Here is a 13,729-nt window from a genome sequence, read left to right as displayed (position 1 = left end):
CGCAGAGGTTTTATTTTTCCCTCCAAACAATCAATGTAAATATGATATTGCCAAGTTAAAATGTGATTGTGAATGGAGGGTAGGTCATTATGTGCTACTTGCTCAGCCCACAAATTAAAAATAACATTTAAATGATGTGCGCATCATACTCTTTCCCGGCTCAGTATTCTTTTCACTCGGGCCTTTAGCTTTCAGTTGGTACTGGCCCGGTGTGCCACTGGCAAATTTACATTAATGTCAAGCCTTTATTAGGTTGGTTCTGTATGGAATGCAGGTACATTATGGGATACAGGTCAGGTCATTTTCTGGTTCTCATTATCCATAAACTCAAAAAGTTAGTGAAAAAAGTTGGTCTAGAGCCCTACATACTCAACTGGTGGACCGCAGTCCTGATCTGGACCCAGAACAGTGTCAATGCGGACAGTGTGTTCCAAAACTTAATGCTATTGAGAATTGTGATAGTAGGATGCACATGGTGCAATTTCAAAATGTGTTAGTGCATGGGCAGTTTTCCTCTTGTCATTTACTGACCTTATGGTTTACTGACCTTTATGGTAGAGTGGCCAGATGGAAGCCATTCCTCAATAAAATGCACATGGCAGCCCGCTTGGAGTTTGCCAAAAGGCACCTAAAGGACTCTGACCATGAGAAACAAGATTCTCTGATCTGATTAAACCAACTCTTTAGCCTGAATGTCAAGCGCCACGTCTGGAGGAAACCTGGCACCATCCCTACGGTGAAGCATGGTGGTGGCAGCATCATGCTGTGGGGATGCATTTCAGTGGCAGGGACTGGGAGACTAGTCAGGATCAAGGGAAAGATGAACGGAGCAAAGTACAGAGAGATCCTTGATGAAAACCTCCTCCAGAGCGCTCAGAACCTGAGACTGGGATGAAGTTTCACCTTCCAAAAGGACAACGACCCGAAGCACACAGCCAAGTCAACGCAGGTGTGGCTTCGGGAAAAGTCTCTGAATGTCCTTGAGTGGCCAAGCCAGAGCCCGGACTTGAACCCAATCGAGCATCTCTGAAAATAGCTGTGTAGCGACGCTCCCCATCCAACCAGAAAGATCTTGAGGTTCTGCAGAAAGGAATGGGAGAAACTCCCCAAATACAGGTGCCGAGCTTGTAGCGTCATGGCCAAGAAGACTCGAGGCTGTAATCGCCGACAAAGGTGTTTCAACAAAGTATTGAGTAAAGGGTCTGAATACTTATGTAAATAGTTTTTTAAAGTTTAACACATTTACAGACATTTCTAAAAACCTTATTTGTCTTTGTTATTATTTGGGTATTGTGTGTAAATTGACGGATTAAAAAAATATATATATTGAATTTTATAATAAGGCTGTTATGTAACAAAATGTGGAAAAGTCAAGGGGTCTGAATACTTTCCGAATGCGCTGTATATAATATATTTATATTTTAAAAAGGAAGGTATAGTTTTCTGACGCTAGTTTGCTGTACCTGTGCCAAAACTTTTCAACATATAGCTTGTTCTCCATCTTGTTCTCCATCTTCTTTTTAAATGGTGAGACATTTCCTCACTTATTTCCCTGACTGATCAAAACTCATTTTCCCATGCTCTCTCTTTTCTCTGCAGCAGACGTACAGCGCCTTCAGAATGTGTTCACACCCCTTTTAGTTTTTCCACATTTTGTTACAGCCTGAATAAAAAATGTATTAAATTGAGATTTTGTGCCACTGATCTATACACAATACCCCATTATGGAATTATGTTTTTCAACATTTTTACCAATGAATTAAAAGTGAAAAGCTGAAATGTAAAGTCAATAACTATTCAACCCCTTTGTTATGGCAAGCCTAAATAAGTTCAGGAGTGAAAATGTGCTTAACAGGTCACATAAGTTGCATGGATTCATTCTGTGTTCAAAAATATTGGTTAACATGATTTTGGAATGACTACATACAATTATCTTTAAGGTCCCTCAATTGAGTAGTGCATTTCAAGCACAGATTCAACCACAAAGACCAGGGAAGTTTTTTAATGCCTTTGCATAAAAGGGCACCGATTTCTTTCTTCTTTTTTTTTTATAAAAAAAACAAAAAACAAAACATTATTCTTTATTTTTTTTTATTATTATTTTTTTTTTTATTTTTTTTTATTTTTTTTAACTGTCCCATTGAGCATGGTGAAGTTATTAATTGGGCTTTGAATGGTGTATAAATACTCCCAGTCACTACAAAGATAGTTGTCCTTCCTAACACAGTTGCCGGATAGGAGCGAAACTGTTCAGGGACTCAACCATGAGGCGGATGGTGATTTTAAAACAGTTAGAGTGTAATGGTTGATATGAGAGAACTGAGGATGGATCAACAACATTGTAGTTACTCCACAATATTAACCTAAATGACACAGTGAAAAGAAGGAAGCCTGTACACAATACAAATGTTCCAAAACACCCTGTTTGCAAAAAGGCATTTATTAATACTGTAAAGAAATTGTTAAAAAAAGCTAACTTTTTGTCCTGAATACAAAGTGTTATGTTTGGGAAAAACACAACACGTCACAGAGTACCACTCTTCATATTTCCACGCATGGTGGTGGCTGCATCATGTTATGGGTATGCTTGTCATTGCAAGGACTAGGGAGTTTTTTTTAGGATAAAAAGAATACAGCTAAGCACAGGCAAAATCTTTCAGAAAACCTGGTTGACACTGGGAGACAAATTCACCTTTCAGCAGGACAATTACCTAAACCACAAGGCCAAATCTACACTGGAGCTGCTTATCAAGATGACGGGAGCATACATTTCTGACTGTTGCTTGTTTGAGATATTTCTCTGAGGGATAAATGTTTGCTAATTAACCTTAGAAATAGTAAACATTTTACCTAAAGCTTTTGTCTTTGCTGGGACTACACACTGTTTTATTTCTGGGTTTAATTCTGAGCTGGATTCACATTGACAGTGTTTATGATCTCCTCTATCTAGCTGATGCTAATGACTTTAGCCTTGTTCTGTCAGAATAGGTCTGGTCCTCTGGGGAAGCTCCACCTGTCCTCTTCTGGGATCTGTTAGTTTATCAGCTGCTTCCTGACCGTAAGACCTTCTGTCTGTTACTGGGATCAATAATAGCTCTTATCTGCTCTGGGATGCTAACTGTCTGACTGATAGACCGAGATGTTCTGTGTGCTACTAGTAGAGCCTGTCTTCTTTGCCATGTCTGCTGGTCTAATGCCACAGAGAACAGTCCTGATGACCTCCATAATCTGTGAATGTCCAGGATTCAAAACACTGATGTATTTGCTACCCAAGTTAAAGTATACCATTCATATTTATTTAACAATACAGTTGAACAGAGAATGTGATATGGCATTGTAAAGTGATGAGGGTGGAATGTCATTATGAATGAAAATAGTAGGTTGCAACATGGCACTATGCCCCTGTAGAATTAATGCATAATTTATTTTGAGCCAAGTTACTGGGGGAAAAGTTGACAGGCAAAATAAACACTCAGTTTTAACCTGACCTTTTTCTGTTCCTTCAGACTTTTCATCCTCCCCTGCCTTTTTAATGAAAGCTGGGGCACTCTTTTCCTCTTATTCAAAGAGTTCTTCTGTTCCTCTGTAGGGCAAAGGAGTATGAGACGTCAATGGAGGCAAAGACAGTCCCTGACTCCCCATACAAGGCCAAGTAAGTTCCCAACTACACATTTATGCATTCTATCTCTTCTATTTAACTGTAGTGAATAGTGATACAATGATAATTATGCATGGATGAATAGATGGATGAATAACAGGACTTAACCTCTCCCCCTCTCTTCCTCCCCAGGCTCCAGCGTCTGGTGAAGGACTTGGTCAAGCAGCTCCAGGGCCAGGACAGTGGTCAGTGGGCCAACACCAGGGTGTCAGGCCTGGACAGAACCCTGGGAGAGATCTCCCGCATCCTGGAGAAACAGGTACATCACTAACACCTAGCTGTAACACACTACTGAGACTTGCTCCTTGTCTGCCATTCTGTCAGAGCTTAGAGTCAGAGTGTGGAGTGGTGTTAGGGAGGGAGGGGGGCAGTTCTCTCAACTGCGTTCTGTTTGGCTGCAGCTCTATCTGTGTGTCTCTCAGTCCTAGTGTAGAGTATCAGTTACTCCCCAACTCCTTGCCCTGGGTTATTTGTAATGCAGGCCAGATTAGCTATGTGTTTTCATTGGCCACATGTTACTAATAGAGGAGCTACCCATCACTGGACAGGCAAACATTTGTATGCTTCAGAAGTATTTGTGGGTTTATACAATTACATAAGGTTTTCCTAGAAGATGTAATCCAAAGGATCTCAAGTTACAATGGAATATAAGGCAGGAGTCTTCAACTTTTTCTCGCCCAGGGACCTGCTCCCAGGCAAACCATCGACCCAGGAACCCTCATCATACGTTAGCAAAAGAATCTACAAAATCATCAGTCGAATGATAATGGCAAGAAGAAGTAATTAACCTTTTTAAATGAATAGATTTGGTAGATGGTTCTTTATTATTTTGACCTTACCACATCATAATTGGAAGAGGAAGTGTAAATTCTAACATAGCCTATAAGCTCGAAAGGTAACTCAAACACATTTTCGCTAAGAGCAGCTGTGTAGCTGGTTAAACAAAAGTTCGCCATGTGTTGGCAAAAATGTATGTCCAAGTCAAGAAAGCTTACCAGCATCCAGCTGCACTTACCACACTGGTAGCCTACTCACGGGTGCTTTTTCAAAGCCTATGTCAGATACTCCAGTGGGTGTAATTGGCTCCAATGAGAGTAATTTGCTCAATATTTCGAGTTAAAAAATAGTAATCTTCATTAGAAAGACATTTTTCTCTTCTACTGTAGGTATGTTATTCTAAATGTGTTTATTATGTTGCTAGAAATATTCAGAAAAACATTTTAAATAAATAAAATAAAACATTTGCGGACCCCCCCGCATTGCCTCGTGTCAAGGATCCCCGGTTGAAAACCCATAATATAAGGTATTCCATTGACAGTCAATGCTTATCGAGAAAGCTATGAATGACAGACATTGATGACAACAGTTAACTTAAATCAATGTAATGAATATAAGAGAGACCCACTGTAGAAGATAGGCTTCGTTGGATGCCATTTTAAGGAGTTGAACTGCGTTCTATTGACAGTGAAGCCCCAGCACACCCAGTGTGTGTTCATCAATAAGGGGGATGAATGGAGCACCTGTCACTGTGTTTGTGAAGGGGAGAACATACAGTGACAAGCCATCATTCTCCTGCCAAGATGCGGTTCAAGGCTTCATAAAGCACACTGTGCATTTTGGTGGGCGGGAGGATAGAGAGATGATGGTGTCTGGTCCTTGACAGGGGGAGGGGTGGAGAGGCTATTACTGAATTTCCCCAGAGGGGGAGAGAGGTGGCACGGGTGGGTGGCACAGCACAGCAGCACAGTGTAATTGGAGAGGAGGAGTCCATGAGGTGATGGTGTTCAAGCTGTCGCTAACAAGGGGGGCTCCTCCCCTCAGCTCCATACTCTCCCTATGGGAGGTCAGGGGTCACTGGGCCAGGAGCCCTCCTCCATTCAACACTGGGATTGGTAGGTCAGCCAACTCTGTTTGGGCTTTACCGTGTGGTTAAAGCTCTTCACATATTTATAGAGCATGAAAACAATTGAGGAAAGCCCTACTCTGCATTAGTTTTGGTTGTGTAGAAGGGTGGAAGAGCTTAATCTAGACTTCATTCAGTATGGCTGTTAAACTCCCCCGTTAGCCCAGCCCAGAGCAGAGTGAGGCCTGGACTGAGGGGGTGGGGTGGGACATGGGGGCTGGGCTGTGAACCAGCCTGGGAGGCACTTCCTCCTCTAATCCCTGGACAAAGTCAAATAAATATAGTCTCCGTCAGCATGGGTGTCTGCCCCCTGAGTCGGGACCGTTTAGATTATTTGACCTAACAAGCATCTCTCGTGTGTAATTGACTCACCTAGAGATTTGTTTTTCTCTACGATATCTGATTCAGTCTCCACTTTCTCTGCTAATTCCTTAGACAACACCCAACACTCCCCCCTCCAAGGCAGCCTTAGTCAGGCTAACCACCCCCCCCCCCACTGCTGCTCTCTGGGCTGGGCCTAGTCTCCGACCCCAGTACGCCTCTCCCTCTGTGACCACTAATGGTTTATTTTGTGTCAAACTAGATCTTTTTGTTGGGGAGTGGAGAGCTTTCCCTTCTATCATTTTTCTCCAGGATAATTTCTTAACTTTCTCCTCTCTTACCTTGGTAATGAGCTCACATATTTACACACTGGCCCAAATGTTTCTCACTGCTTTCAAATAAAGGCTGGCCTGAGATGGACAGCGTTTATGACACTTGAGGGACTGTCAGAAACACTGAGCTCTGAGAATGGAGACTGTATTTACATTTTCATTTGCCAGCTGTCATGGGCTGGTTGGGCTCCCCTTCGTGGCCAACCAGTGACTGGTTCTACCTGGGATGTGGAGGTGGGGGATTGTGGGGAATGGAGTAGCAGAGTAATAACAATATGGGGCCTGAAGGAGCCTGCCTAAAGTTGGCGGATGCAGCCAAAATCAGCTGTGTCCGAATTTTGTGAAAGGCCCAGGTTCCTGAGTGGTGCAGCGGTCTAATGCACTGCATCTGTGCAAGAGGCATCACTACAGTCCCTGGTTCAAATCCAGGCTGTATCACATCCGGCCGTGATTGGGAGTCCCATAGGGTGGCACACAATTGGCCCAGCGTCTTCCAGGTTTGGCCAGGGTAGGCCATCATTGTTAACAAGAATTTGATCTTAACTGACTTGCCTAGTTAAATAAAGATCAAATAAAATATACACTACCGTTCAAAAGTTTAGGGTCACTTAGAAATGTCCTTGTTTTTGAAAGAAAAGCCATTTTTTTTGTCCATTTAAAATAACATCAAATTGATCAGAAATACATTGTTAATGTTGTAAATGACTATTGTAGTTGGAAACGGTTGATTTTTAATGGAAAATCTACATAGGTGTACAGAGGCCCATTATCAGCAACCATCACTCATGTGTTCCAGTGGTACGTTGTGTTAGCTAATCCAAGTTTATTATTTGAAAATGCTAATTGATCATTAGAAAACCCTTTTGCAATTATGTTAGCACATATGAAAACTGTTGTACTGATTAAAGAAGCAATAAAACTGGCCTTCTTTAGACTAGTTGAGTATCTGGAGCATCAGTGAAGAGGTGACTGCGGGATGCTGGCCTGGTGTTTTGCGGGTACTATTTAATGTAGCTGCCAGTTGAGGACTTGTGAGGCGTCTGTTTCTCAAACTAGACACTCTAATGTACTTGTCCTCTTGCTCAGTTGTGCACCAGGGCCTCCCAGTCCTCTTTCTATTCTGGTTAAAGACAGTTTGCGCTGTTCTGTGAAGGGAGTAGTACACAGCGTTGTACGAGATCTTCAGTTTTTGGCAATTTCTCGCATGGAATAGCCTTCATTTCTAAGAACAAGAATAGACTGACGAATTTCAGAAGAAAGGTCTTTGTTTCTGGCCGTTTTGAGCCTGTAATCGAACCCACAAATGCTGATGCTCCAGATACTCAACTAGTCTAAAGAAGGCCAGTTTTATTGCTTCTTTAATCAGTACAACAGTTTTCATATGTGCTAACATAATTGCAAAAGGGTTTTCTAATGATTAATTAGCATTTTCAAATAATAAACTTGGATTAGCTAACACAACGTACCACTGGAACACAGGAGTGTGATGGTTGCTGATAATGGGCCTCTGTACACCTATGTAGATATTCCATTAAAAATCAACCATTTCCAACTACAATAGTCATTTACAACATTAACAATGTCTACACTGTATTTCTGATCAATTTTGTGTTATTTTACTGGACCAAAAAATATATTTTCTTATAAAAACAAGGACATTTCTAAGTGACTCCAAACTTTTGAACGGTAGTATATACAGTTGAAGTCGGAAGTTTACATACACTTAGGTTGGAGTCATTAAAACTCGTTTTTCAACCACTCCACAAATGTCTTGTTATGGCTGCAAGGGAAAGTATTGAGTAGCCAGATAAAACATGCCCATTTCAAACGGCCTCGTACTCAATTCTTGCTCGTACAATATGCATATTATTATTACTATTGGATAGAAAACACTCTCTAGTTTCTAAAACCGTTTGAATTATTTCTCTGAGTGAAACAGAACTCGTTCTGCAGCACTTTTCCTGACCAGGAAGTGGAATGTCTGAAATCGTCGCTCTGTTCAACTTCCTGCCTATACATGGGCATGGCACGTAAGAGTCTACGTACACTTCATAGGCCTTCCTCTGGATGTCAAGAGGCTGAGAGAGAAGAAATGTTGTGTTTATCTTCATCTGAATTGGAATACAAGGTCTTTGTATGACGTGTCCCTCATTTCCGGTACTCTGAAGCGCGCGACTTGGACAGTGGGATTGCCTTCTGTTTTGCTGCCGTTATGGACGACAACTATCTCCGGCTCGGATTTTATTTGATACATGTGACCATATCATCGTAACGTATGTTTTTTCAATATAGTTTAATCAGATTATTGAAATTTTTTCGGGAGTTTTGCCGTGTTCCGTTCTCTGACTTTGTTGACGTTGGAGAGATCTGTGCCACTCGGCTAGTGTGCATGCTAAATGAAGAGGGATATTTGCCGTTCCAGATCAAAACAACGACTGTTCTGGACAAAGGACACCTTGTCCAACATTCTGATGGAAGATCACCAAAAGTAAGAAACATTTTATGATGCTATTTCTAATATCTGTCGTGCATGTGAACTGGTCGTGGGCGCCCAAGTGTTTCTGGCTATTGTGGCTACGCTAATATAACGCTACATTTTGTTTTCGCTGTAAAACATTTAATAAATCGGAAATATTGTCTGGAATCACAAGATGCCTGTCTTTCAATTGCTGTACACTATGTATTTTTCAGAAATGTTTTATGATGAGTAATTAGGTATTTGACGTTGGTGTCTGTAAATATTATGGCTGCTTTCGGTGCAATTTCTGATTGTAGCTGAAATGTAAACTATGATTTATACCTGAAATATGCAAATTTTTTGAACAAAACATATGCTATACAATAAATATGTTATCAGACTGTCATCTGATGAAGTTGTTTCTTGGTTAGTGGCTATTTATATCTTTATTTGGTCGAATTTGTGATAGCTACTGATGGAGTAAAAACTGATGGAGTAAGAATAGTGGTGTCTTTTGCTAACGTGGTTAGCTAATAGATTTACATATTGTGTCTTCCCTGTAAAACATTTTAAAAATCGGACATGTTGGCTTGATTCACAAGATGTGTACCTTTCATATGCTGTCTTGGACTTGTTAATGTGTGAAAGTTAAATATTTAAAAAAAATATATTTTGAATTTCGCGCCCTGCACTTGAGCTGGATGTTGTCATAAGTGTACCGGTGTCGGGCTGCAGCCCAAACAGGTTATCAAACTATAGTTTTGGCAAGTCGGTTAGGACATTTACTTTGTGCATGACGCAAGTCATTTTTCCAACAATTGTTTACAGACAGATTATTTCACTTATAATTCACTATTTCACTTACAATTCCAGTGGGTCAGAAGTTTACATACACTAAGATGACTTAAAACAGCTTTGAAAATTCCAGAAAAGGATGTCATGGCCTTAGAAGCTTCTGATCAGCTAATTGACATAATTTGAGTCAATTGGAGGTGTACCTGTGGATGTATTTCAAAGCCTACCTTCAAACTCAGTGGATCTTTGCTTGACATCATGGGAAAATCAAAAGAAATCAGCCAAGACCTCAGGAAAAAAAATGTGTAGACCTCCATAAGTCTGGTTCATCCTTGGGAGAAATTTCCAAACGCCTGGAGGTACCACGTTCATCTGTACAAACAATAGTACGCAAGTATAAACACCATGGGACCACGCAGCCGTCATACCGCTCAGGAGGGAGATAAGTTCTGTCTCCTAGAGATGAATGTACTTTGGTGCGAAAAGTGCAAATCAATCCCAGAACAACAGCAAAAGGACCTTGTGAAGATGCTGGAGGAAACCGGTACAAAAGTATCTATATCCACAGTAAAACGAGTCCTATATCGACATATCCTGAAATACCGCTCAGCAAGGAAGAAGCCTCTACTCCAAAACCGCCACTACAGTTTGCAACTGCACATGGGGACAAAGATCGTACTTTTTGGAGAAATGTCCTCTGGTCTGATGAAACAAAAATAGAACTGTTTGGCCATAATGACCATTGTTATGTTTGGAGGAAAAGGGGGAGGCTTGCAAGCCGAAGAACACCATCCCAACCGTGAAGCACAGGGGTGGCAGCATCATGTTGTGGGGGTGCTTTGCTGCAGGAGGGACTGGTGCACTTCACAAAATAGATGGCATCATGAGGCAGGAACATTATGCAGATATATTGAAGCAACATCTCAAGACATCAGTCAGGAAGTTAAAGCTTGGTTGCAAATGGGTCTTCCAAATGGACAATGACCCCAAGCATACTTCCAAAGTTGTGGCAAAATGACTTCTGGACAACAAAGTCAAGCTATTGGAGTGGCCATCACAAAGCCCTGACCTCAATCCTGTAGAAAATGTGTGGGCAGAACTGAAAAAGTGTGTGTGCGAGCAAGGAGGCCTACAAACCTGACTCAGTTGCATCAGCTCTGTCAGGAAGAATGGGCCAAAATTCACCTAACTTATTTTGGGAAGCTTGTGGAAGGCTACCTGAGAAATATGACCCAAGTTCAACAATTTAAAGGCAATGCTACCACATACTAATTGAGTGTATGTAAACTTCTGACCCACTGGGAATGTGATGAAAGAAATAAAAGCTGAAATAAATCATTCTCTCAACTATTATTATGACATTTCACATTCTTAAAATATAATGGTGATCCTAACTGACCTAAAACAGGGATTTTCTACTAGGATTAAAAGTCAGGAATTGTGAAAAACTGAGTTTACATACACCTTAGCCAAATACATTTAAACTTCCCACTTCAACTGTATCTATGTTATTCTTGCACACTGAATGCAATTCTCACCTTAGACTAGTAGTGGTCCTGTAGATGAAAATCATAATTTTCTCTCAATTCCTCACCCCCTTGGGGAGGGGTTTCTTTGTTTCACCTGGGTTAGATTGGGAGATTTAGTGTGTCATAAACGAACATTTGAGAAAGTAGATCTAAGGAACTTGTCAGAGGAGACTAGGAGAACCAAACTGACAGGATCAACAAGTGTGTCAGGAAACGTATTATTATTCCACGATAGTCTGGTTCGTGGCTCACATTAAGCATTCAAATTGATTAGTTAATCGTTTTTTTTTCATATGCTGGGAGTGGGAGAAATGCAATACATTTACATAGCGGGATATTATTTTTGATTGTATATCGTATCAAATAGTTTTGACAATATCACAATAGTATTTTTGCACTAGTTTGCTGTTCCTGCACAAGAATTCCAGTATTTTTTCTTGATGGAGAACAAGCTATCTACTTTTTATATATAAATATTTTTCAGCACTTTTATTTCCATGACTGATCAAAAGTTATTTTTATCATGGCTCTCTTGTTCCTCTGCAGCAGCAATATATTTGGAACACTGAATCGTAATAATCACAGTATCGAATCGCAATACATGTCGTATCGCCACCTAAATATTGTGATAATATTGTATCGTGAGTCTCTGGCAATTCCCAGCCTTAGTTTTTTCACAACTAGGTTAATTACAATATTTTTTAAAGAAATTGCATATTTTGTGAAGATTAGTATATATTTTTTTTATTTTTGGGGGGGGCTAGGGATAAGGATTATTATACTCCAATGACTTTCAATACTTATGTTGTCTTACCCCTATACAAGAAGTGTCAAGATTTGAATTATAGGTTTATGTTTATTTAATCTAGTCTTGAAAGCTATTGGACTACACCAGAAACATGTATTTAAATACGTGGTTCTGGATTAGCCTACTGTAGTTGATTTGGAACGTCGCCAAACCTTTTACCATAACAACTAAATCATTTCAGGTAACTACAATTATTTGCTTCTATCCTTGAAGGATTTTACTACAATAAATGAATAGTCAGACTTATGTTGGCCAGAATATTACCTGCTCTTGAATAGGCCCTATTGAATACTGCCCTTATTATGAGTTCAGAAGGAGTGTTATTTATCAGACAGACTAAAGCCTTTGTTGTTGCTGCCAACGTGAATAAAAAAAAGTCAGGGAAATCATTTAATTTGACAAAATGTTTCTGACCTAACCAGGACAGATTTGCTTGAAGTCTATGAATATGACCTTTAGTATTTTAGTTCATATGTTCCCAGGATGGCTTACTCTTTGTAACCTTAATTGGGGTCATACATTGAAATCCCTCTGTGTTGTAGTTCCTCCATAGGCTGTGGTTTCTGTGGTGTGTCTGATTTTGCGCCTCACTAGTCCCTAATGAATGTCAGTCCAATTTATAGAATAAATTCCACCAGACTTGTTTCCCATTTACAGTCTCTCAATCAATCATCCCTCTTTATTGTACCAAACAGCATTCCATTACACCCGATAAACATACAAACTCTTACTCTCTCTAAATGTTTACCCCAGCAGTCTTGTTGTGGTTTGTCACTCGTCCCGTACATGCTGATGCTGGTTTAGACTACTCAACTTTGTTTACTCCTCACAGGCTTTTTTTGTAAGTGTATGTCTTAGTCATGGTCCAAGATGAAATGCATGTATGGTAGTGTATGTCTGCCCCGCTCACTCCATCTGTTATATTGTATGATGGGCCAACCAGTTTGAGGCTGTCCTGTGTCACACCCATAATGAACTCCAAGTCAGTTGTGCCCCAGCATCTGTTGGTGGGGCCAGAGGATCGGGGCTTTCCCCTCCTCTGTATCCCCTCCTCCCTGTCTTTGTGTCTAATTAGAGTGGCTGGTGGGAGGTGACTACAAAGAGATGTCCTGCTGGCCCTCCCTCTCTCTCCCTCTCATCCCAAAAGCACCTCTGTCACAGACACAGGAATTAGCAGCTGCCTGGCCTTCTGATTAGCTGGGGTAATAATGGTCACCAGGGGTAATAATTGTTTAGGATTCCTCCTGCTGTATAATTCAGTTTGGACTCGGCTGTCTGTCCTTGCCCCCTCACCTTTCCTCAAGTCTTCAGTCATGTTGGGGGTTTCTCTCTAGAATAAATGAGCCCCTCATCATATTACACTGTCACCAGAGTGTCTGCTCCTGAGTGGCGCAGTAGTCTAAGGCACTGCATCTCAGTGCTAGAGGGTTCACTACAGACCCTGGTGCGATTCCAGGCTGTAACACAACCGGCCATGATTGGGAGGGTCATAGGGCGGCGCACAATTGGCCCAGCATCGTCCGGGTTAGAGTTTGGCGGGGGTAGGCCATCATTGTAAATAAGAATTTGTTCTTAACTGACTTGCCTAGTTAAATAAAGGTTAAATAAATAAAAGTCTGGCAAGCAGGGAGTGACAGGATGCAGACAGATCTCACACTGCTTCATAGGAACATGGAATGGGAGATTAAGTGAGATGTATCTTTGTCTATCAGTGCAGGATAGTGCTGTGTTTCAACATTTTGGTTTTCATTCAGAAGCGAGTGTTGAGCCTCTATCAACGGGCAGCCACTGTCACCTTGTTTCAGTGTGTACAGCCACTGTCACCTTGTTTCAGTGTGTACAGCCACTGTCATTAATCATATACAAACAGACTTTCTGTTGCCTCTCCCTGATGTGGCTTGTTGAAAATATCTTTCAAATGCAGA

The 13,729-nt window shown here is 41.0% G+C and overlaps 1 protein-coding gene across 3 annotated transcripts in view; it reads left to right on the top strand.

Annotated features, from left to right (window-relative positions):
- LOC120053941 (S phase cyclin A-associated protein in the endoplasmic reticulum-like) overlaps window positions 1-13,729 on the top strand; it is a 106,748-nt gene that overhangs the window by 45,996 nt on the left and 47,023 nt on the right. For all 3 annotated transcript variants that reach the window (XM_039001268.1, XM_039001267.1, XM_039001266.1), the window contains exons 21-22: window positions 3,590-3,652; window positions 3,791-3,917. In XM_039001268.1, coding sequence (XP_038857196.1) covers window positions 3,590-3,652; window positions 3,791-3,917 — 190 coding nt within the window. The remainder of the gene's footprint in view (window positions 1-3,589; window positions 3,653-3,790; window positions 3,918-13,729) is intronic.

Source organism: Salvelinus namaycush, chromosome 9 (assembly GCF_016432855.1).
Source record: "Salvelinus namaycush isolate Seneca chromosome 9, SaNama_1.0, whole genome shotgun sequence".
Taxonomy (NCBI): Eukaryota; Metazoa; Chordata; class Actinopteri; order Salmoniformes; family Salmonidae; genus Salvelinus; species Salvelinus namaycush.
This window is presented reverse-complemented; position numbering and strand designations above follow the sequence as displayed.